The sequence below is a fragment of the Indicator indicator genome, chromosome 15 (assembly GCF_027791375.1).
Source record: "Indicator indicator isolate 239-I01 chromosome 15, UM_Iind_1.1, whole genome shotgun sequence".
Classification (NCBI taxonomy): Eukaryota; Metazoa; Chordata; class Aves; order Piciformes; family Indicatoridae; genus Indicator; species Indicator indicator.
The window spans coordinates 14,475,886-14,500,425 of NC_072024.1; the positions used below are offsets into that span (position 1 = coordinate 14,475,886).

The 24,540-nt window shown below is 36.2% G+C and overlaps 1 protein-coding gene across 1 annotated transcript; it reads left to right on the plus strand.

The window, feature by feature from the left end:
• The first annotated feature begins 469 nt into the window (after window positions 1-469).
• On the plus strand, window positions 470-18,181 carry IL17RD (interleukin 17 receptor D). Its single transcript, XM_054387462.1, has 12 exons — window positions 470-521; window positions 3,721-3,846; window positions 6,824-6,942; window positions 7,368-7,488; window positions 8,765-8,809; window positions 8,903-9,054; window positions 9,843-9,908; window positions 10,492-10,546; window positions 11,468-11,578; window positions 13,228-13,412; window positions 15,261-16,200; window positions 18,066-18,181. Exons 3-12 carry the CDS (start codon window positions 6,895-6,897, stop codon window positions 18,179-18,181), a joined length of 1,839 nt encoding a protein of 612 aa, XP_054243437.1. The 5' UTR covers window positions 470-521; window positions 3,721-3,846; window positions 6,824-6,894.
• The last annotated feature ends 6,359 nt before the right edge of the window (window positions 18,182-24,540 follow it).

The following is a 24,540-nucleotide window of genomic DNA, read 5'->3' on the forward strand; positions in this document are numbered from 1 at the left end:
TTGCATTGTGTTTTCCCTGGAATACACAATTTGATTTGTTACCAAACCTTGATTGAAGCTGTGTTTTTTGTATGGACATGATTAATCTAAGTGGTGGAAGTTCAGAACATCTCATAACTTTCTTCCAAAAATATGCTTCTGTGATTCACATCCACTTGGCAAGTCATACTATTTAAGTCACAATTCCATGTCTTGATGCAAATATTATATTCAGACTTTAATTTCTCTCTGGTTTCACTTTTTTTGAGCATTACATTTGGAAAACTGATGACAAATGTGTGCGTGCAGGTGTATGCAGTCTGCTTTGCATTGTCTGTGTTGAGACTGATGGATGGTGTGCCCAAGCAAGGGGAAAAAATCATGAGTTGTAACATCTTCCAACAACCTATTTACAAAATAAAAATCTACATATGTTGAAAGTACCTTGCTTTATTCATGTTATTTTCTTGATATATCTCTACAGGGGCTGTCATCAGTCACCAAGAGCAATGGACTATTCAATATCACCTTTAAATATGACAGTAAGTTGAAAATTTGCACTGTATTCACAGAAATCAGGGGCTTCATCACACTTGTCAATATATAGCAATATATCTCTTAAAACGGTGTTAAAAATAGCTTGAGTTACAGAGATTGGTTTCTGCTGGGTCTGGTAGATCTTTTCCTTCCTGTGATAATTAAACAAATCAAATAATTTGTAGTAGTTTTGCTTTCAGATTTGGCTGGAAAATTACAGAGAATGTTTTTACTCTGTGAAAGAATGTAGTCATTGAAAGGTTCACTACATGCTGAGTCACAGGGAAGGATTATTTCAAGCGATGGTAGAAAATGTGGAGTTTGTATTCATATATTAGAAGTCTGTCTTTGCAAAGCTTAATATTGAATATGTATATTGAAGAGGAATAGCTTCTCAATCTATTTGAAGTAGCTGGAACTGCTGGAACTTTTTTTTTTAGCTACAGTGTTGAAGGCCGAGGTTAGGGGAAGACTGCTGTCTGCGTTTTCAGTGAAGACAGGTGGTTTTAGTGCTGTAGCAGATGTCTGATTTGCAGCTAAACTAAGAAGAAAGTGATGTCTAGCTTAGTAACAGTAATAAGCATGTGAAGCAATAATACTTCAGTCTCTTCAGTTGTCTGCTAAATGGTTGTATGTTCTTGGTTTAATGTTTTAAAAGTTTTTTTTATCATCTGTGTTGCTGAGTCCGTAAAGTATGGCTTTTGACTACACTGGCAGTTCCTCCTTATTTGGGCACTTAGTGGCCATCATCAGTGTAAACTCAATGTACAGTAAAGAGAGTATCCTAATTTACAGGATTATTGTTTGTATTAATGCCAGCGCAAGTCACAGGTCGGTTTGTTGCCTGGCTGAAGAAATTGCCTCAGATGCTCAATGTGGGTAAGATTTCATCATTAAGAGTGCTTACCCAGAAAACTAACCATAGTGCTTTTATTTTGTTCTGATCTCCCTTTTGTTTTTCTCTGTTATTTTCTGAATTTGCAGTCCTTCACTGTGATTTTTTTTTTTAATCCTTTTTATTGTTAAATGAGCAAAATGTAAGTATGTCAGATTGTATGAGAGGTAAGTGGTCACAACAAAAGAGCTATGATTTTTTTTTTTTATCTACATAAAAATAAGCAGGAAATAGTATCAGTCTGAACAAAAGTCCCCACATTTAATAGCAAGTCCCAGTGTTTGTCATGTTTTTCCATTAATTCTGGAACTAGAAACTGTGTAACCAATGACAAGTGTTAGTTCAAAATTCTGCTGGCACTGCCTGCTTCCTGGACAAAGGAGTTATTTGAGTCCTGCAGTACTAGGAAAAGAGCTCACGGGTATCAAGGCTAAAGAGTTTGTGTAATACAGAAATAAATACTTCCTATGAATAAGAGAATTTGGCTTCCTGACTGTGGTTTAAAGGCTTTTATTTTGCGATGCAGAAACTCTAGCAAACTGTGTTTTATGTTCTTATATTCGTTGGCTAGATTATTTATTCAGGTGGAAACCAAATGTTTGCATGTTTACTTGTATTCAAATTAAAAAAATGGTTTCCTACAACTTGCAGTTTTCCTCTGCTGTTTTCTTCCTAAGTCTGTTGTTCTTGAAAAATGTCAGTCAGTGACTCACAGTCAAACTTAAGACATTTGTGCTGCATTCCATTTTGGCAAATTGTCATTTGACCATAAAATTTTAGTCGCCAGGATCCAAAATCTTGGAGTTGCTATTAATTAGATCCAGACCGAACAAAAAGCTGTTAGTTCAAACTTTCCATTGGAAGGGATACTCTGTTCTCATAAGAGGAAGTTCATGCTGTCATTGAATTCACTTGTAGCAGAAAACTTCTACAAATAGCAGAGTCAGTACTAGATGCCCAGCTTTTGTACAAGGCAGTGTTGTACAAACTGTTCTTTTATTTGTGTGCAGTTACATAAAGGATCCCTGACCGTTGCTATTCATAGTAAAAAGTAATTTTTTTAAACTGCTTTTCGGTTAATCATTCTACTTTCCTTGCCTTTAAGATCACTCCTCTGAATTAACTTTGAATTTTCTGTATTGTCATAATGCTTGAATTTTTCATGTTTGGTTTCTACAAACTCTGCATAGACAAATACATAGAAAACAGAGTATCTAATTTTTTTTTAGATTTAATCATGAGTTAATAATATATAGAGTCTACTGGTGTCAACTTTTTCTGGATTTTGTTGGTTTTACTAGTTCAAAAGCAAAATGTTTGTGCATGCACTTTTTGTGCTTACTGTGCTTCAGACTGTTGAATTCCCTGTCCCCTACTTCTCTTCTTGCCACAAAGTATGAACCTAAACATCATAAGGCTTTAAAAGTAATAATATAGGGGATTATTTGTTTTCTCATTTTGAATGCATAAAGACATGGTCAAGTTCAACAAGAAAGTCAAGAAGGTTTTTCTTGTATTGCATTTTCTTAATGAAAGCTGAGGTTTACAGAGCTGTAACTTTATGGAATACAGTATATTTTGTGAGGATATCAAGACAAAAACATTGCCAGCCTGATCATGGCAGGAAAATGGTCTGCAGACGTGTGACTACTGAATGGATGACGGATGAGATGGATTTTAGCAGTAGGTTCTTTGTGGTCAGGATCAACAGTATCATGGTTAAAAAGCACTTCATGAGCACCAGTTCTGAGTCTTCACATTGCTCATTGTTCTCATGTATGAGATCATTGGCCAACATTCTCTTGTTCTAAGCACTGTACGTGCACAAAATTAATGACACTCTTCATATTCTTTTGAGTAATTAGTGAGGAATAACTGTTCTCTTTTCCAAGTCCCAGCATGTCGTTTGTACTCTTACTATGGTACAGGCTACACACTGGTATTATAAACTCAATTTCCTTTGGAGTCTTGTGAAATAAAGTTCTGCAATGGGTTAAAGTGGTTGTGCTCAATTATTTATAAAGTTTTGTGGTTTTCAGTGTGCTCAGAAAAGTTTCATCTAGATTTGCATGCAGTACTGGCTGTTATGGAGTAAATAGTGCACAGGTACTTTGCTTAAGCTTGAGGAAATGTTAGGCAATGAATGTAATTCTTTGTTTACATGGAAGGATGTGGGTCATGTGAACTGGTTACTTGACTAGATATTTAAGATTTGATGCTGTTGGCAAAGGATGATTTTCTTGCTCTGATACAGCACAAGAAGGTCAACAAGAATGCTTTCTTAAAGCATTTATTTCTCCACATTTTAGACTGCACTCCTTACCTGAATTCTGTGGGAAAGCACGTGATTGGAGATGTGCAGAATATAACTATCAGCCAGTACGCCTGTTATGAACAGGTTGCAGTGACGATACTTTGGGCAGCAAATGCTATTGGTGAGTATTAGAAAGAAATGGACTCATTCATCATGGCTTGGGTAATAAGTTCTTACTGTTACTAAGTAAAATGATTAAATTATGCTTGGTGTCATTGAAGCAGACGAAGCTTAAGAAGAAGGAAATTCTTAACAGATTTGCAAAGTTGCTATTTTTGCTACCTCATTCAAAAACCACTTAAACCCAGGATGTTCTTTGCAGCCATATGCTGCTTTTTACTATTCCAGTTTGCTGTATTTTTCCTGCTCATCAGAACAATGTAGTTTTTAAGAAAGAACTGTGTAGTTTTTAAGAAAGATGTTGAGTTGCTTGAACGTGTCCAGAAAAGGGCAACAAAGCTGGTGAGAGGTCTGGAACACAAGCCCTATGAGGAGCAGCTGAGGGAACTGGGGGTGTTTAGCCTGGAGAAGAGGAGGCTCAGGGGAGAACTTATTGCTGTCTACAACTACCTGAAGGGAGGTTGTAGCCAGGTGGGGGTTGGTCTCTTCTCCCAGGCAACCAGCACCAGAACAAGAGGACACAGTCTCAAGCTGCGCTGGGGGGGTTTAGGCTGGATGTTAGGAAGAAATTCTTCACAGAAAGAGAGATTGGTCATGGGAATGTGCTGCCCAGGGAGGTGATGGAGACACCATCCCTGGAAGTTTGTAAAATAAGACTGGATGAGGAACTTAGTGCCACGGTTTAGGTGATTAGATGATGTTGGGTGATAGGTTGGACTTGATGATCTCAAAGGTCTTTTCCAACCTGGTTAATTCTGTGATTCTGTGACATTGATGGAATTTAATTGCTGTTACAGTTGAAGATTCTTTAGCATGCAAATTGTCTTACAGGTGGAAAACATTATTTAATCATAGCTATGCCAACTTTAGTGTGTTTCCTTGTCACTAAGAATATTCCTTAGTCATTTAAATGTTACTGGAAGTACCTTGTTGCCCACTAGAGCAGTAGTTTCTGAAGTGAAGGATGTGCAAGATGATCCATGGGACATGTGATGATTTTAGAACTTCTGTTTATGGGTGGTTTAGATCTTGAAAAGAAAAGCTAAGTGCTCTTAGTATTTAATATATGGATTGACACTGGCACCCTTACTCAGTCTCTATGTCAGGTGTTTGCATTTCACGTGTGGTATGTGAGGTAATCCTGAAGGAAGAGTGATTGCTCTGCCATGTGGAAGGTTCACAGTGGTGCCCTCACTCTTTCATTTACTTTCAGAGTATTGTGATGTATTGCAGTGTATGTGTGCCAATAAATGTGAAGTAACTTAAATGTATGTAAAATAACTTCATATAAACTCAGGTCTTTTGGTCACTAGTATTTAGCAAATAGAAGAATTTCCTTCTTGACTGTTCATTAAAGAATTTTAACTGCGAAGGTGCTTTTCTATATCAAATAGAATTAAGCACCATACAGTTTCGAAAATTAAAATAGAGATATGGTTTTGTTTCTTTTTCTCATACAGCAGAGTCTCAACTTGTTATTTCATGGTTCATATTCCCTCAGAAACCTTTTAAATCATGTTTTCTTACGATTTACTAAGAGCTGAAAGTTCCCATATATGTGGTAGGCTTATATCCTAGGTACTGAAGTATGACTAACAATGCAAATGTGTATTTATTAAACTGGATAATTTTTTTTAGCCTAAACTTGCATTTATTAAATCAAACATTTTAGATAAGATAAATTGTCCTTTTCAAAATACGGCTAATTTCAGGGTTTTAAAAGAGTATATGAAAATTACACTTAATTCTGCAGACCATTGCTGTTGAAAGCATTTGGTAATCTTAAGCTGCAGACTGGATGTATCAAATCTCCATGGGAGGCAAAGCCTGGTGCACTTTCTTTTAGTGATCAGAGGTTAATCCTTCGGAAAGCATGAGGACAGAACTGCTGTTGAAACATCTCAGGTGACATGGAGACCGGACACTTTCTCTTTCATGGTCTTCATGTAAGCATAAATAGTGCTTTTGTTCCATGAAATATTAAGCAAACATTGGGCAACCTGAGGTCTTCTACAACATTATAAGAGATTAAAACACTCCACAAACCTATGGAAATTGGAAACAGGTTGTACATTTGGGATTTTCTTTTTTTAATTGACAAACGTAGCATAACCTAAAATTATTCCGTTTTTATTTACATAGCATTTAGCTTACAAACACTGTGGCCGTGTCTTTGATATATATGTAGTCTGCCATATTTAATGCTGTTGGATGGATGTAGTTAGATGGAGTAGTGATAATTGTTCTTGAACAGGTATGTAGTGACTATGAAACCTGAACCACAGAACTATCACAGGTGTTGTCCTTTGACATTTGCATTGTTGTGACTCATTTTGGTCATGTTGTGAAGTAATTCCATGAGAACATCACAAAGAAATGCGAAGACGTTGTAGTGAGAGTTGTGTTAGTGTAGCTTGAAGAAAATGCTGCATGTAGTTTTGGTATTAGCTATAAATGATTGGAAGTATTCATGCACTGGAATAAATTCCATTTCGCTTAAGTCAATTTTCTGTTATCCCGTATTATGCTAGAACTAAAGAAGTTGTAACAACAACTATCGCTTTAATCTGATCGTCTCAAAAATGCCAGGAAGATGTTACAAAGGAGTATTCCTGTGATTTGCTGGCACAATGATCTATTTCATTGTGGATAGTGGAAATGTGAAGTTACTGTAAAGTATTCCAGAGTGAAATGAAGATAATGATAACTTACATTACAGTAACAGTTTGGAAGCCACAGCTGAGATGTGGGCCCCTCTGCTCTGAGCATTACTCAAGTATGTAGTAATTGCAGTCTTTGCCAATGACTGGATTTTAAATAGGCAAGATAGCAAATGTGGGAAGAACTGACATTCAACAACAGGTATTATATCACAAATGTATTTCATGTGAATGATAAGTTTTCTTTATAAATGACACAAAATGTCATTATGCATTTTGAAATACAGGTTTTGTGTTTAAATGCTCTGCTGTTTGCAGGGATTGAATACCTGAAAGGATTCCGAGTAATACTTGAGGAGTTAAAGTCAGAGGGAAGACAATGCCAGCAGATGGTTTTAAAAGATCCAAAGCAACTCAGCCCCAGTTTTAAACGAACAGTAAGTACTTCATTTCAAGAAAAGTTGTATTGTTGCTTAATTGTGTGAGTAGATGGGAAAATGTTTATATGCTGCATATAAATATATGTCATTAAATATATTTCATCAGATGCAGGTTGGTTCCTAAAAAGTATTATTCTTTAAACTAATAATTGTTGTTGTTCTAGAGACAGATCTAGTCCCCTTCTATAGAAACTTTCCTGAAGCTGGAAACTGTCATTTAGGTGACTGGAGTACAGGTGCACATGGCTTAATAGTCCAAATGCAACTCTCCACTGAGATTCCTCACATCAGTGTGTAATGGAGGGGTAGATAAAGAACTTGTGACATACTAATTTCTGCTTATGTGTACAGGCTTGTTTTGAAAGATATTTTCAGTTATAAGAGTTGATTTTAAAATACTTTGCAATTTTATCTTTTTGCAGGGAATGGAATCCCAGCCCTTTGTAAACCTCAAGTTTGAAACAGATTACTTTGTAAAGATTGTTCCTTTTCCTTCCCTTAAAAATGAAAGCAATTATCACCCGTTCTTCTTCCGAACTAGACGTGAGTATTGCATACACTGCAGTATTTCATAGCATCTCTTCACTAATGAGTGTCTTCCTCCCTGGCTTTTTGGTTTTCCCAACAAAAGAATGTGGTAGACAGTGACGTTAGATGAGTCTGGGTTAAAATAGTTACTGATGTAGCCTTTGAAGGAAGATCTTAGTGTTAAGTGGAAAGAATTTGGATGCCACAGATAAATCTGTGGTGTGTAATAATATGCATTAGGCAACAACCAGAAGAAAAGTCTCATGTGGGTCTGAGATAATATTGGGTTTGCCTACAGTAGAACTACTTCCATAGTTCTTGGGACCATGTGAGTTGTGAATACAGTTTGTTCCTTCTCTTCCCTGGATGTTATGAAGAAGCTTGGGTTGTCTTTGAGATCACAGTTTCAAAATCATGTATCAAGAGATAAATTTGTGTGAGTACATACAAAATTAGATAGCAACAAACCAAGGTGAATTTATCCATATTCCTTAGCATTTCTCATTGAAATTAGAGAAAAAAATTGAATAAGCTGTGCAGTGCTTAAATAGTATGGTGAGAAACTGCAAGTACGCTTTGGGGTGAAATGTTGATAATTGTCCTGCTTAGTTTTTTTTTTTGCTATAAAACTTCCTTGCAGGATTTTCAAGTGTCTGTTGATGCAGACCATAGAAACATTTGTCTTTGTAATAGTGCTCAGCATCCTTATTTACTCTGAGTAAATGTATCTAAGGCTTGTTTCATCTTCTGCTGTTCTGCTGCGCCTGATGCTGTCACATTTGCCTCATTAAGGAATGCTGTTTTCAAGTGTATGAACCTGTGTTTCACTTACAAAGATGAGAAGGGACTTGAAATCATAACAGAGAACCTAAGTCTGCAAAATAAATTTACTCCATGCAGTTTAGAGAGTGGGAAAGAAATGGGACCATTGTCTTCAAGATGATAAACTGCTTTCTTTTGCCCTGGACAATGAACAATGGGTTCAAACTAGGACATAGAAGATTTCACCTCAACATGGGAAGAAACTTCTTTACAGTGAGGGTGACAGAGCACTGGAGCAGGCTCCCCAGGGGGGTTGTGGAGTCTCCTTCTCTAGAGACTTTCAGAACCCACCTAGATGCGTTCCTGTGCGGACTATCCTAGGTGATCCTGCTTTGGCAGGGGTGTTGGACCTGATAATCTCTTGAGGTCCCTTCCAACCTCTGATATACTGTGATACTGGTTATTTTTCTAATTAAATACCGTTTTGATACTGTATCTTAATGAATATTTTTTTTGTGTGCATTTGTAGCATGTGAATTGTTACTACAGCCAGAAAACCTTGTCTGCAAACCTTGTAAGTAAATGTACCTTCTGCATATTCGCCACAAAATAAGTTACAGTACTTGACAAATCACGTTTTGCAATTAATGAATGTCTTCTTTTACAGACTGGAAGCCAAGGAATCTGAACGTTACCCAACAGGGTTTCAACATGCAAGTGTCTTTTGACCATGCACCTCTCAACTTCGGTTTTAAATACTACTTTCTTCACTACAAACTCAAGCATGAAGGGTCATTTAAGCAAAAAACCTGCAAACAGGTGTGTCACTGAGTTTTGCAACCCTTAAAAGCACAAAACGGACATTTAGAAGACAGTTCAATACAATGTGGAGTACTATCAGTTCTAGAATTTTAAAACTATTTAGTGCAATTTATGTAAATAATAATAGTATTGTGATAGCATTCATCAGTCAAAACCAAGCTTGAGGGCTCCATTGAGCAGGATTAGGGAGGAGACTTTTCTCTCTCTTGAAGACCCTGCGACTAATTGGTACTTCAGACTGGAATTTTATTAAGATTGTTATACATATTATTTCCTACTTTTCTATTTTATCTTTGCACCAAATTTGACTACTTTAAAGATTACCCACCTGAGATGGTATCACAAGATAACTCTATTTTTAGTACATGCATGGAATTAGACTCTCTGTGATTTTTACAGCTCTGTGCCTAAGTCTCTTTTTGGGAGCTGCAATTTACTGTGTTTTTTTTTCCTTAAATTTCATTAGTATTCAATGGCTAGTTCGTTCTCAGTGGTCAAACTTTCTCCTAAGTCTGAAAGCTAGGGAGCTTCAGGGCATAATACGGAGTTTGTGTGTGAAACCAGATTGTTAAGACTTTTTTTTTCTCTGATAGTTGTTCATATTTTAGAAATGCAGGCAAAGGATTGTTTTCCTTCCATGTTTGAATAGAGAGACTTAGTTTTGCTGGTTTAAAGTGTCTTAGTATAGGAGGATGCTCTATATTTCTAAAGCAAGGCAAATGTATTTTTCTTTGGGTTTTAAAAGTATGTGTATGACTTGCAAAGTATCCTCTTTTTTGATACAGGAACAAAACACAGATACTACAAGTTGTGTTCTTCAGAACGTATCTCCAGGGGATTATATAATTGAGGTAATACTTAAAAATAGTCATTTGTGCAACAACTGAATGTTAATGGAGTAGTTGACTGAAATCAAAGTATTTCAAGCCATGGTGGTAAAATTGAACTTCAGAGATCCCTACTGAAGTACCTTGGGAAAAATAAAGGTTTTTAGACAGATTGTTCTTGACTCTTCCATAGCTTTGTTTCCCTGAATGTTTAACAGTATCATCTCTGCTTTCATGTGCAGTTATAGGTCTGCATGGTTCTTGTGGGGGTTTTGTTGTCGTTGTTTTGGTTTGGGGTTTTTTGTTGTGTTTTTTTTTTTTCCCCTTTAATTGGAATTCTATTGTTTGGTCAATTTTTACTAAAAAGCTGTGTGTTTCTCTTGATGATGTAACAGTATGTAAACTCTGAAAGTTAGTATTACAACATTAAAACATGTACCAGTAAAGACAAATTGTTTTGTTAATTACTAGTTTGTTGTTTTTAACTTCTTGAACAGTAGCTTTTGTCACATTTGGTCATCAGAGCTGTTATAGTTGTACACATATAGCAGAAATTGAAGTAAAAATAAATTTCCACAAAATAAAATTTAACTTTTACTTTTCAAAGCTGGTTGATGACACCAATACAACAAGGAAAACGATGCATTATGCACTAAAACCAGGTAGGAGTTCTATGTTTTTAAAATAGTATACAGCATTTACCATATTTATTTCCAACATCATTAAAACTGAATCTGAATTAATCTCAATTTGACCTGTGTCTATTTGCCATAATCAAGACTACTGAGGTAGTTGTGATGTGGGGTTTGGGTTTTTTTGACCTAATGTAAAAAAAAAAACCAAAAACGTACACACCTGCATCTCTGTACATTTAGTACAATTTAGATTGTATATCATTGGAAATCTTTATTGGAAAGTCACTTTTGTTGTATTTATGGCTATGAAGAATCATAGCCTGTACCTTAATTTCATACAACTGATGCTTGAAGTAGTGTGAAAAAAATGCAGTGAAACTGTGAGAGCAGGCTAAACACGTTACCTGCCTGTGTACTTCAGCCCTGAAATCGAATCAAGCAGTCTGGAAAACCTGTCAGGTTGATGCTTAGCATATCTGTGTATAAGACCAGTTACTGAGAAGCTGAATAGCAATTTCAGAATGTAACTGCAGATACAAAACATAGCTGTGGAGGAAGGCAAAGTTGGCTGAACCCCAATGCTGACTGCTGAAGGTAATCTGTGCAGGAAGGCAGTTCTAAGTGGTGAGTTCAGCACCCTGGAACAAAAATCCATCAGGTCCAGAAGACTACTGCATATCTCACCAGAGGTACACTTCATGTAAACTTCTTGTGGGAGGAGATGAGTTGGCTTGTCACTTATGTTAGGTACTCTAGTTCTGTGGCAATGGAGGCAGTCATCAGAGAACATACTTAAAACGGAGCAGAACATGATGTTTGATTCTACTGCATGTTTGAGAATCGCCTGATAATAGTGTACTGCAGTTTTACATTCCCAGTGTGAAGATTTGATTAGGTAATTGTAATATATTTTATTTGCATATGTCTAATTCTGCTTCATTTTTCAAGTGCATTCTCCATGGGCTGGACCGATAAGAGCTATTGCCATTACAGTCCCTTTAGTTGTCATCTCAGCATTCGCAACGCTTTTCACAGTGATGTGTCGCAAGAAACAGCAAGGTAAGAGTGTTCATTTAATACAGAGTTCCATTCAAAGATGTACTTTTGCAACCAAAAAAGGCTGAAGAGGTAGATTTATTCCAGAAAAACCTTTATCTAAGGAGCTTGCTTTCTTTTCTGCTTGTCTCCTTCCCCAGAGCTTTTTTGTGTGTTGAAACTTAATCAGCGCTTGATATTTTTTTATTGCCATACGAAGTATTGTGTCACAAATCAAGACTTGAGAGTAGAACGGAGATGACAAAATTCCTGTTGGGAAATAATTCAGGTTTCAGATTTCTTTTTTACTGTGAAAGTGCTACATGACCATGTAAAGTACAGATAGATCTATAAATTAACATAATTTAAACATTCCCTTATTTCTTTCAGAAATGTCTAATCCGTATTTGTTTTAAATCACCAAAAAGAAAATAAAGCCATATGATACCAACACAGTTCTCAGCACTGTCTGTAATACTACCTGTATTTGTTATTCCCGACTTTGCTCACTTTTCCTGGAAGCTTCCTTTGCACTATTTCCTAAGCCATCTTCCTAAAATTACTCGAAGACTTCGTTGCAGATGTTTCTCTAAGTTAGATTCCATCCAGTTTTGCTGACTTCTCTTTCCTCTTTGTCCAGGGGCTGGCAAGACACTTTTGCTACACTAAGATACTGAAAATCAATTGCAATTTTGTTTAGAATCTAGGGGATCATGCACAAATATGGAAAAAGAGATTACTTCCCCAAACCTCACATATCTGTGTTATTCATCTAAATTTTGGCACTGAGGTATACTACAAGTGCTATGTACCATCTGGGTTAAATCCCTTTACCTTCTGGTCTTTCGTAGCTATGCCTTTGCTCACCGCTTGCACAGTTCCAATAGAAAAAAACAGACAAATCCCTAAGGATTTGTCTACAGAGGGAGTTGTTCCAGAATAGTTATTACTCTTGAATTAAATCCCTAGATGGATATTTGTATTTTGAATACTCATGTGTTGTTCCAAATTAGCCTAATCAGCTGTAGAACCAGATTGAATTAGTCTGCCATAAGAAAAGGCTTTTATGTTCCACCATAAAAGCCTCTATACAAGGAATGAAACACTAGTAGCTATTTCTATTTTAATTAATAATATCTTAATTCATATTAATGTTAATGTCTCTGGTGTTTGTGTGTATATATATATATATATATAGACATATGCACACACACCAGAGACATACTGTATGATATTCTGAAGGGTTCTCTGTCCCTGGAGTGCAGTATTCTTACTTGGCTTTTGGAGTTTGGTCTGGCTCTTTTTTTTGTTTGTTTGTTTTAAGAGTCTGTTGTGCAGGAAACTCTTGATGCTGATACATCATCTTTAAGGCTTATAATACTTGAACAGAGAGGTGAAGATGGTTGCAGCTGGGTCCAAGTGAAACAATCTCATTCTGTTTGTAAAATACACCTCACTTTTTCTGAGTTTTACAGTAATAACTGCACGTTTCCCTTTCGAAGTGTGTTCCACGTGTTGCAGTTTACAACTAGATAAATACAGTGTGTGCAACTTTTCTTTTTCAGGCTGGAAAGAATTACCTTTGGGAAAAGTCATTATTGTATACATTAGTAATGAGCCTACAAAACAAAGCCAAACTCTCTTTCTTTCTTTCTTTCTTTCTTCCAATTTAGAAAATATATATTCCCATTTAGATGAAGAGAGCTCAGAATCTTCAGCATATGCTGCAGGTCTCCATGTGGAAAGACTTCATCCACGACCAAAAGTGTTCATCTGCTATTCCAGTAAAGATTGCCAGAAACACATTAATGTCATCCAATGCTTTGCATATTTTCTTCAGGACTTTTGTGGCTGTGAGGTAAAGTCCACATTTCTTCTGTAAAACGTTTCCTTCATTGAAGTAGCATTCCTGAAATTCATAATAATATGTGCTTGAAAATGAGGTATTTCAATTTCTCCTTTCCACAGAGATTACTTTGGTTTTTGGTTTTGTTTCGTTTTGTTTTCCTGAATATTTGCTATCTGGATTTTCTTTACTTAAGAAAAGGAACCAGATCGTAGCACATGTAAAAAAACAAAACAAAACAAAAAAAACACCAAACAAACCCAGAAAAGTGGAAATGTGTGCTTCACTTATTTGAGAACTTTCTCAGTTGTGTTTAGCTTGCTTCATAGTATCTGCTTTTCCTCTTTAGTAGATCTTGCATCTTTATAGTTGGCAGCCACAGAGTTATTGGTATCTGCCTGATATAGTTCAATATTTCTGAAATACATTTTATATTGTAATTTTTAAGTAGTCGACCAGAATTCCTACTCATAAAGCAAAGTCTATGTAATTAGGATTGTTGACATCATATATTATTTTTTACTGATTTTTAATTTTTTTTACTTCCTTTCTATTCCATGAATGCTGTAAAACGAGAATGTCTTTCTTGGTTTTGATTTGAAGCTGAGAAGGACATTCAGAATGCTACTTTGAGTGACTGGGCTTCGAATCTCAGGCTACTGTCTAAAATATAATTGATATGTGAAAAAGCAAGACAGTTTTTAGTCTATTTTTACTGGGGTTTAATCCTGCCACCGTTGATTTTAAATGTGACCTGGAACTGTTTTCAACTCTACAGCTGGTCTGACCTCTGGTGGCCATACACAGTAAGACAGTCGATTGCTTGCATGTAACCATGCATGGTTACAATTTGTTCGGGGGTTTGAAATATTTCCAGTGAGGTGTTTTATAATGAAGTTACTTTAACCTCCTTTTTAGAGATGGACTTTAGCCCTGCTATACCATACCTCTTTGGAGGGCTCAATGTTACAAGCACTAATTATGCTTATATTTAGAGATGACAATTTTTGACATCAGACTTAATTAATATGCAAAAAATGATAGATTAATATGGATTTCCATTACATTCACGACGATAAGAACACAAAAATGCAACAGTTAAATTGTCTGAGTCAGGCACGATATATTGTTTATTGTGGGTTGTTGGTATCTAATTTGATCAAGCAAGTAAATAGTAACTTACCTGGTCCAGATGCATCTTCTATGCTCTTTTTATATCCTGAGAAATACTGCTATGTACCAAATCTTTTGTGGTTTTATTTTTTTGAAGAACTACCCAATTTACATTCAGCTCCTTGACTTAGCTCTGTTACTTCTTGGTTCCATACATTTATATGTAACATAGGTATAATGAAGTATGTTATTCTTGAAGTAGTAAACAAGCAGCAAAATCAGTTTCTGTAGTAGCTAGCATTCCTGCCTGTTTTTTTGTTTTGTTGTTGTTTGTTGTTTTGGGTTTTTTTTTTTTGTTTTTTTGTTTTTTTTTTAAAGAGAGGAGTCTGAGATCTGAAGGTTTTCCTTTTCACCCAAGCAATTCACCCACTTCTGTAGCCCAGTGAAATATTCAGCCTACAAGCAGAGTTTAGAATGAATGTGGGGCCTTGCTTGTTTTGGTGAATAACTACTGGTACAGTTAATATCACTGATTCCAGTTTGTCCACTATCAATGCTGTGTTACGTATTGCTTATTTTTTTCAAAATAGCTGGTGTTTGTGTGGGAGACAAGCTATAGTTAAACTCATGATTAATTCTCAGCCATTGTGTAAATACAAGCTGACTCACTGAATGCGACTGATTTAATTTTCATTAGCAAATATATCTAATAATGAATATCAAACAGAATGTTATTTTCTTTTCCAGGTGGCTCTGGATTTGTGGGAAGATCTAAAAATTTGTAAGGAAGATCAGAAGGAGTGGCTCGTTAAAAAAATTAACGAGTCCCAATTTATCATCATTGTCTGTTCCAAAGGAATGAAATACTTTGTAGAAAAAAGGAACTGGAAGCACCGAGGAGTAACCAAAGATGCAGGAAAAGGAGAATTATTTCTGTTTGCTGTGTTGACTGTTGCAGAGAAGCTTCGTCAAGCAAAGCAGAATTCAGATGACCTCTGCAAGTTCATTGCAGTCTACTTTGATTATTCCTGTGAAGGAGATATCCCTGGTATCCTGGATCTAAGTACAAAATACAAACTCATGGACAATCTCCCTCAGCTGTATTCACATTTACACTCTAGAGATCATAGTGTACAGGATTCAGAGGTGTTTCCTGTTAACATTAGTAAAAGGAATTATTTCAGGAGCAAATCCGGGAGGTCTCTTTATGTTGCTATTTGCAACATGCATCAGTTCATTGATCAGGAACCAGACTGGTTTGAGAAACAATTTATTCCCTTCCCTCCACCTTCTTTACATTACTCTGAGCCTGTCATGGAAAAATTTGATTCAGGCTTGGTTTTAAATGACTTAGTGAATAAACAGGTGATGGATGGCGATTTTTACCTGAAAACAGATGTAAATATTATTGCAGCAGGGAATTCAGACTCTCATTGTATAATTCAGCACTTAAACCTTGGAGAAGATATAGAAACTCAGGACATTCAAGGTGGTGGCAGCTCTGTTCTTCAGCCATTGTTGCATGTTGTTAAAGCTTCAAATCTTAAAGATATGCCTCGAGATTCTGGAATCTATGATTCATCTGTTCCTTCATCTGAATTATCTTTACCGTTAATGGAAGGACTATTGACAGACCAAATTGAAACATCTTCCATTACAGGAAGTGTTTCTTCATCTTCAGGTTTAGGTAAGACATAACAGTGTTTCAAAAATTGTATTTCCGTTATTGTGAGCATATTTCTACCATCTCAAAATACTTAATATGTGAGGAGCCATATAGAAGGCTGCATAGAAAAGTAAGCGTTGTATAAAGGTGGTAAAAAAGACAGATTTCAGTAATTTCACAAAAATTATTCTTTTCCTCATGAGTGGGTTTCTTCCAGGGACTCCTTGACAGCTGGGATACTCAGCTGACAGCTGTGTGGTTTAATCAAGAGGGTGATAGGGTGAAGCATTTTTACACAGCAGACATAAATCTAAAACTGACATCCTGTTTTGCTCCAGCACACACTAGGACCTTTAGGGGTATGGTCTGTACTGTGGATAACTCAAGTTTCAGAATGACATTAGGCTTCTCATCAGATAAGGAGCTGGGGGGAATGAACAGTGGAGGAATTTAAATGCTTGAAGAGTCTCCAGAATAGATACTTGGCTTAGACGCCTACAGTCTGAAGGTGTAAATATTGCCTCAGGCTATTTAAAAAGCTGATACGACCTTCCTAATTACAGTGCGTTGAACTGGTATCACAACTACATCAGTGTGGACTGTTCCAGCAATTGTAGTGATTCAGAAAGCTGCTGTTTGCTGAGATTTCCTTTAAGCAAGTTCCACAGGGGAATCTCACATTTTGATGGTGGCATGCTGTTCTGCTTTCTTGGTTGAGCACTGACAGTGAGCTAATTTTGTTAGACCTTCTTTTGGCTAAATGAATTATTATTTATTTATTATTCAGATAATTCATAAACTAATATTTGATGCTAGATTTATCTTGGGAGGAGAGAATATAGAAGTTGATTTGTAGACACAGAATTTAGATGTATAGGCCAGAGAAGACAGAAGAGCTAAAACCTGAAAACTTTTCAGGTTGAAAAAAATACAGATTTGCTGATTTAACTGTGTAGGTCACAAATACTCTGTTACTGTTTCAAAAATTACATTATATTCTTTGTATTTCCTGCCATCTTCTACCATAGCCTTCTCTTGCATCTGTTGAAAAAAATTACAGATGATACATGTAAAGGTCCTAATGTTGGATGAAAGTAGGATGCTAGGTTAAAATTTAGGGCTTCTCTGTGAGAATGCTTTGCCAGTACCCCCTTCCTGATTCAGCCACAGAACTGTCAGCTGGCAATCCCAGCTGCCAAGGAAGAGAGAGGCAGTCTTTCCAGTAATTAATTCTCAAGTCACATACCTACTTGTTAACACGTTTCAGCTGTAGAGGTCAAACATTGTAGCACCAGCTGGCAGTGTTAGATCTTAACACTGATGTTCCAAACATCCTAAGTAACTGCAGTAACTTCTGCTTTTCCCCTTTGTTTTGGACATGAACATGTTCAAAAGCACCACCCTGATAAACTCTCAGTCAAACCTCCCCTCACCCAAACCACCATCCTAGCACAAAATGCAAAGGAAACAGTATCTAGAACTTAGCATCATCTGCCTGTTAGAGTGCAACCTGTTAAAATCTTTTTACTGTCTCAGACATATGAAATATGTAGCCCTAATATTTACATGCCTAATAATGAGAGGAGCAGATAAAAAGTTTTAGCCTTGTTCTAATTGCTACTCTGAACTCACAGTTCCATTTCTGTTCTGGTTACCCATTTTGTTAATCATTACTTGGTCAGAACAGAAGTGACTAGCTCTGTTATTAGGCACCTCAAGGCAGATCTTTCTTCTTTAAAGCATGGTAGTTGAGCCTTATGAATGTATGGTGTTAGGATACAGAAGGTTTTTGCAAGTTTTCTTTGGATTGTTTCTAAAATGTCAAACGAATACAAAATCAATGTTTCAGTTAACGAACCTCACTTTTTTTTTTTTCCCTTTTATAGGGGAAGAAGAACCTCCTGTAATCGCCACTACAAAGTTCTTAATGCCTGGAATATGTAAAGCAGAACTTCATTGCCATATCCATACTGATGAACTGCAGGCAATTGCTCCTTTATAATATGTTGCAACATTGTTATGCATTGCCACTTTATCAACAGCCTCTGTTTGTGCTTTAACTACGATAGTGTCTCAGCACTAAATCTACTTGAAGGAACAAATACTCCGTGAAGATCTGTTATTCCTAAAGGTTTTGTTTTCTTTTATGGCCAATGAACTTGAATCTTTTGGTCTTTGTATAAAGTGTTTCCTGAGCTGGAAAATGCAACATGGAAAAATAGATGAGAATACATTTCAAAGTCATTCCTATTGCTAATTTAAATGTCATGATGTTACATTGTTTACAAGTGCCATAACCAAAACTGACTTTTTCTTTTGTTGTTTTGTTAGAAATAGTCTTACAACTGGAGATAAAATAGCTTGGAACGTTAAGTCTTAGTAAATTTTGTAGTCCAGACTCTAGTTTTAAGTGCTGAAGTACTTGATGGCAGGAGTGTTGTAGTGAATGAGAGCAAGATTTTTTTTCAGAAGCAAGATAACATGCCAAAGGTGAGATCAGGAGATTCTCCATCACAAGAGATAATTCTCTTTTAGAAATGTTTGAGCTCCTTTCCTCAGTCTTTCCCAAATGTTAATGTGCCTCTATTTAATTTCAGATAAGCACATATCTCCCTCTTCTGTATGATTCTCCTATCTCTTCTCCACAGTCTGGCTATCATAACTCACAAATGGTACTATCATGACTCAGAAGTACCATTTTTATAATAGACAGAAATAGAGATCCTGCATATGCTGAGTGATACCATGGAAATAAAGTTACCTATTTTCTTCCTGGAAGGCTTTATATAAAAAATACTTCAAAGAGACAGGGGAAGAAAGATCAAATTATTTTCTTATAGACATCATTCTGGATTTGTTCAGCCATGAGATGGGTATGTTTTATGGGGGATTTCATATTATGTTTCAAGGACATGCTACTACGAACTCACCTGGGGCAGAACAAGTGAAGACAAGCAATCAGGCATGAATACTTTGCTTTGTTTTGAGCCAATCAGTAAACAGGAGCCTATGAGTTATTTTGCAGGTCACACTACTTATCATTGGTTAGTGATTTAAGATAGTACCGTATTACTAGTGTTATTAACAAAAAATGCTGAAACTATGACTGGACATGTTTATCTAAAGACACAGAGGATGCATGTCCTTTCTTCTGCAGTAACTAGGTAGGTCTACTATCATCCAGAATACCCCTGCTGTTTCCAAAGAGCAACTTTGAAACCCATCTAAGTAATTAGTTCTAGGCACTATTATAATAAGCATGGTAACAGCAAGTGGTAAGGGACACCTTATCAATGTGCTTTTGCTAATTTTGCTTGTGGAGTCAGATTCTGTGACATCAAATCTGTTTTAACATTACACCAAAAGGAGGTTACTTCAGGAATAAACCAGGGTAGAACTCAAACACTCCAAGTATCTTCTCAGTTTTGAGAAGTGAGAATCAGACATTGCTCATTGTTACATTGTGTTATACATTTTAATAGCATGAGATAGAACTATTAAACCAGGGGTGATTTTGGCTGAGTAGCTTTAAAGCTGCAGGGGTTTTACTGTGCCAGTTTTTATTTAATCGTTTGAATTTCCAAACAAAAGACTCCTGAAATTGTTGTCACAGATGGAGTAAGAAAGTGCCATAATGGTTATTTTAATATAACCATCATTGGCAAAGTTCCTGCATGCTTTGCAGTTGTAATTTGGAATTCTGTGGATGTGTCTGATTTGGAAGGCCTATGTAACATTCCATATTCTTCTTGTTTTCTGAATTTTAGAGAACGCTAACTGGAAAACCTCAAACTTGCAATACCTAGGGAGAAGTTTTAGGTAGTTTTAAGTACTTAGTGAATCATCTGCACCTTCAATTATGTGGTGGTTGTGGTTTTTTTTTTTTTTTATGCTGTGCCTTCTTGGGCTGTACTGAAAGTAAATACTTCATGTTTTCCCATTCTTTGAAGTTGAAAAATATCTGGGTCAATCTAGTCAGAATAATATGGAGATAATGCTCGTCCACTAAATCCAGCTGTGAAGGATCTTCATACAGTGCAATCCTTGTAACTTTGCCAGAGGACGAGTTTGGATTGATAAGGCAGAGGCAGAAGAGTTACAAAATCTGTGTGCTGAAGAGCTGCTGTCCATGGAAATGCCAAAGCTGCAAAACAGAAGGCAGCAATTTCTTAGCTGATGATGGTAGTGCTGCTTTCCTCTGAGAGATGAGGCTTACATATTGGTCTTTTATACTAGACTGAAGACTGGAAAGATTTCCTGGTTCCATTAAATTTGTTAGCAGAAATGCTATTGCTTATGGAATTAAGTTTTCATTTTTGAGCTCTAAGAAAGCTCAGTTTTGAAAATTAATGAGAGCAGTTGCACAAAGAATTGCATTAATGAATTTACTTTTGTTTCTTCAAAATTTGCTGTACAATCCTGCAAATATTACTCTTCTAGTTAAAAAAGTCTATGCAGATCCAAATAAATCTGTTGGGAGGGGGTTGAGAAAAGAGTTCCTTCATTCCTTCTTAGCATAAGGTGCAAACAATGTATTTTATGGCCTTAGAACATTTGAAAATTTAGAGTAGGACAAGCCCACACTTAAAACTGAAAAACAAAATGGAGAGAGGTAATACTTAATCTACTTAACCTGATTTAGCATAGCTTTTTTTACAAAGCCACAGTGCTTAAAAAATTAGAAAAATATTGTATATATTGAGGTGCTGGAAGGACATAGTACTGAACCTTGAAAGAATTCTCTAACGAGAATAACAGCAAAAATACTTGGAAAAAAAGTATTTTTAAAATACATATTAATAGACATATTAGAGGTTAGCTTACTACTCATTTCAAGCATTAGTTAAACAGAATGTTCATGGTGAGAGGATTCCTTTAATTTCTACTACACTGAAGTGTGTGGACATTGGATGTTTTAAAATGTATTTTCTGGGAGGATGGAAAAAAAATGTTGGAAAGCTGAAGGTTCAAATGTGGCATTGTATTTTTGAATGGTAAGTATAGTTGTTGCCATAATTTGTACCTGTATATGAACACAACAACTGTTGAAAACAGAATGCAGATGACATTTGGAGAAATAAAATTTTGATGATACTATAACTTAGAAGTATCAAAATAAAACTTTTTTTTAATTCATTTTCTTTCATTGGAGCTTTTTGTAGTAGTGTAAGACGATTTAAGAATCCAACTGTTTTATCAATACCCCCACCTTTTAATGCTGTTATGCACACTTCACAAATAACCAGTCTCGATAACTGTTATTCATAAATCTACATCTGGAAGTGAAACATGTTTTAATGGGTGTTTAATAGTCATGCAACTGCAAGAAGCTTTAATTTTCAAAAGCTTCTGTATTGAACAGACTGAATCTGATTTTATTTCTTTATTTTTTGAATAAAACTGCCTTGATACGATTTTATTTAATTATTTTTTTAATATCCTCCTTGAAGGTCTTCTAGTACATGGTTCTGCATGTAAAGTGAATCCTATCCATACCAACCATAGGACTATAGTAACCTGGATTAGATTAATTTTGTCAAAGAAGATGTGATAATTAACTAAGACTTACATGCTTTTTGTTTTCATCTAAGTGGATTTCAAACTGCTGTTCCAATCAATGAACCCTGCAAACTGTAATTTCAAGGGTAAGCCTTGAAACCACTCATATTGCTGAGGTTGCTCAGGTGAAAACAGGGTTTTTATAATGGACTTCTGATCTGGAACAATCAAACTTTGAATGCTATAGAAAAATCTGTAATGAGTCTGTAAAACTTGTTATTATTGAAGGCTCGGAACTACTCAGATGGTTTGCATACACAGAAGCTATGTTGGGTTTACAAGATGATGTTTATACCTGTTGGTATGTCTTCCTTGAGCCTCTGTCCCACAATTCCTAGTTCTTCTGTCACCTGCTAAATCAGAGACATTCTGAGGGATCACTAAGCGGAAGAATAGTTCTATTAATAGTTTAAAAAGGGACTTTTATAAACTACTTGTCTGTGTCTGAACTGGGCTTCTTTGAGATATGGTATCCATTTGTATATTCTGCAGTCCTAATCTCTATAGGCTCTGTCTTGGAGCCCTGTACATGAGGAACCTTCTGGTCACAAGAAATGAAATGAAGTTGTTGCTCTAGTTCTTATACCTTCAGTTTAAAACATGAGAACCCGCAGGATGATTTCCTGATGTTTGAGAACTGTTAGCCAAAATTATTCCACTTGGAGGATGTGGAAAGATATGTGTTGCTATGAGAAGGTGGATAACACATCTTGGAAAAATGTATGGAAGTAAGCTCTCATTTTTCTTTTGTCTTTCATGTAAATACTGTGGGGACTTGATACTGAAACTCCCCCCCATCCCCACCCAAAAAAACCCCCAAACAACCAAAACATGCTAAATCTCCCCCCAAAAAACACAAACCCAACCAACCAAAAAAACCCAACCCAAAACATCAAAACCCAACTCCCGCAACAAATAAATCAAAAGCCACACAACAACAAACACTTTGTAAGTGAAAAAGTGAGACAGGTGCTCTGCACACAATACATGCATTCAAATTATAACTGGTCAGACATGAATTGTTTCTAAAAGGTCAGAAGTTGAAGGCTGTGCTATAGACCATCTGAAGGAATTTTCCCATTTATCTGCTATAAATTATTTTATTTTACTTGCTATCATCTGTTGCTGTTTTTCCAGACTTGTAAAACCCGGAAGAGCCAATTTATATCTTTTATAACAGGATACAGATTCATTCTTGATTATCTTAGACCTGATTTAATAAAGTCTGATTTGCCTGATACTCATTTTTATAGGGAGCTGCACTGTTGACAGTGATTTCATATGTTTTGCAGTCCATGAAAAAAGTAGAGATCGGTCATGTTGTCTTTTTGGTCACAAAAAGCAGAGGAATAGAAAATGTTCCTTCCTTCATGTCCTCCAGGTGTATCACCTTGATGACCAGAAATGGAAGTGCTTGCTCCTACCTACCTCAATGTCAAAAGCTCAGTTCTTAGTGATGTTGGTGTTTTATTCTGATGGTGTTTTATACTTTGGGAAAGCTGGGAGTTTGGGGATGGGGGAGAGGGAGTTACAATAATTGTTACAGAACTATTAATAGACATCTGTTATAATAGTAAACAGCAGAAATTAACACCTGGAAATTTTTCTGCAATTAATAAAAACAGTTCATTTTTAGTGGATAGGGAGCTGTAACATGCAAGACTGATTTACTACTGAAATTAAATGACCTTTTTTCCAGACTCTGCTGGTAGGTTCACAGACCTCAACAACAGATGGAAGGTTGAACTGGCATGAATGAGTGTATGGAATGCCATCCTGTTGGCCTGCTGATTTAGCTGGAATTCTAACTATTTGCTTGCTCCTGGTGTGCAAAAGGATCTACTTGGAGAGAGGCAGTCTTGTTGCTTATGTAAGTCAGGTAAATTTATTTCATAGTAGTCTATAGAGTGGGCATTTTTTTCTGCAGAGGGCAAGTATGCAGCTGTGGTTCCATGTAACTGAAAATGCTGTGATCCCTGCGTGCTCCCTGTGCCAATTCTGTATTAACCTTTTGATTGTAAATCAATCACAACACTTGCTCTGAATTTCTGTAATAGCCAACCATGATGAGATTTTACCCAAAGTTGTGGCTGTTGATAATCCCAATATAATTTCCTTGGGAATATAACATTTCTTACTAATAGATGTGGAACCTGAAATTATACAAAGGGCCTTTGGAGACTGATGCAGTGTTTTTCTCATATCAGAGTAAAGGAACCTTTGCAGGCTACATTCTGCTTTTTTATTAGAATATTGATTATTGGAAACAACTGCTGCCAAAGAGTTACTACCTTTGACAGTACAAGAAAAATAACAGATCAAAACTAAGAAGTCATCTCTTCCTGTCTGAGAAATTTTTCAAGGGATAAACCCTGTCAAAACCTGTTTTTTTAGCACTGGGAAAGGGAGAAGTAAACACTTAAGGGAATGGACTTGTTTTATTTACCTCTGTACATGGTTGCCAAACTAAACTATATTTTAAGAACATTTTCAGAGGGATTTTTACATCAAGGAAGTGAGTGCCTGATGTGTTTTCACTGAAACTAGTGACTGCCTGGTGAAAGTAACCTTTGTGAAAGTAACTTGGACAGTGCAGGTTGCATTAACAATAATCACAATACGTGAACTTACTTCTATATTGTGAACATTTCAGTAACATTTTTTAAGCCTTTTATGAATTGTGGCTACACCCTTGTCATTTTTTTCCTCACAAGTGCGCATTTGGGGTTATAAAGGCCAGAAGTAAGTGCTATCCTAATTTTATATGAGAAATGAATAGGAAATAGATTCACTTTGGAACAG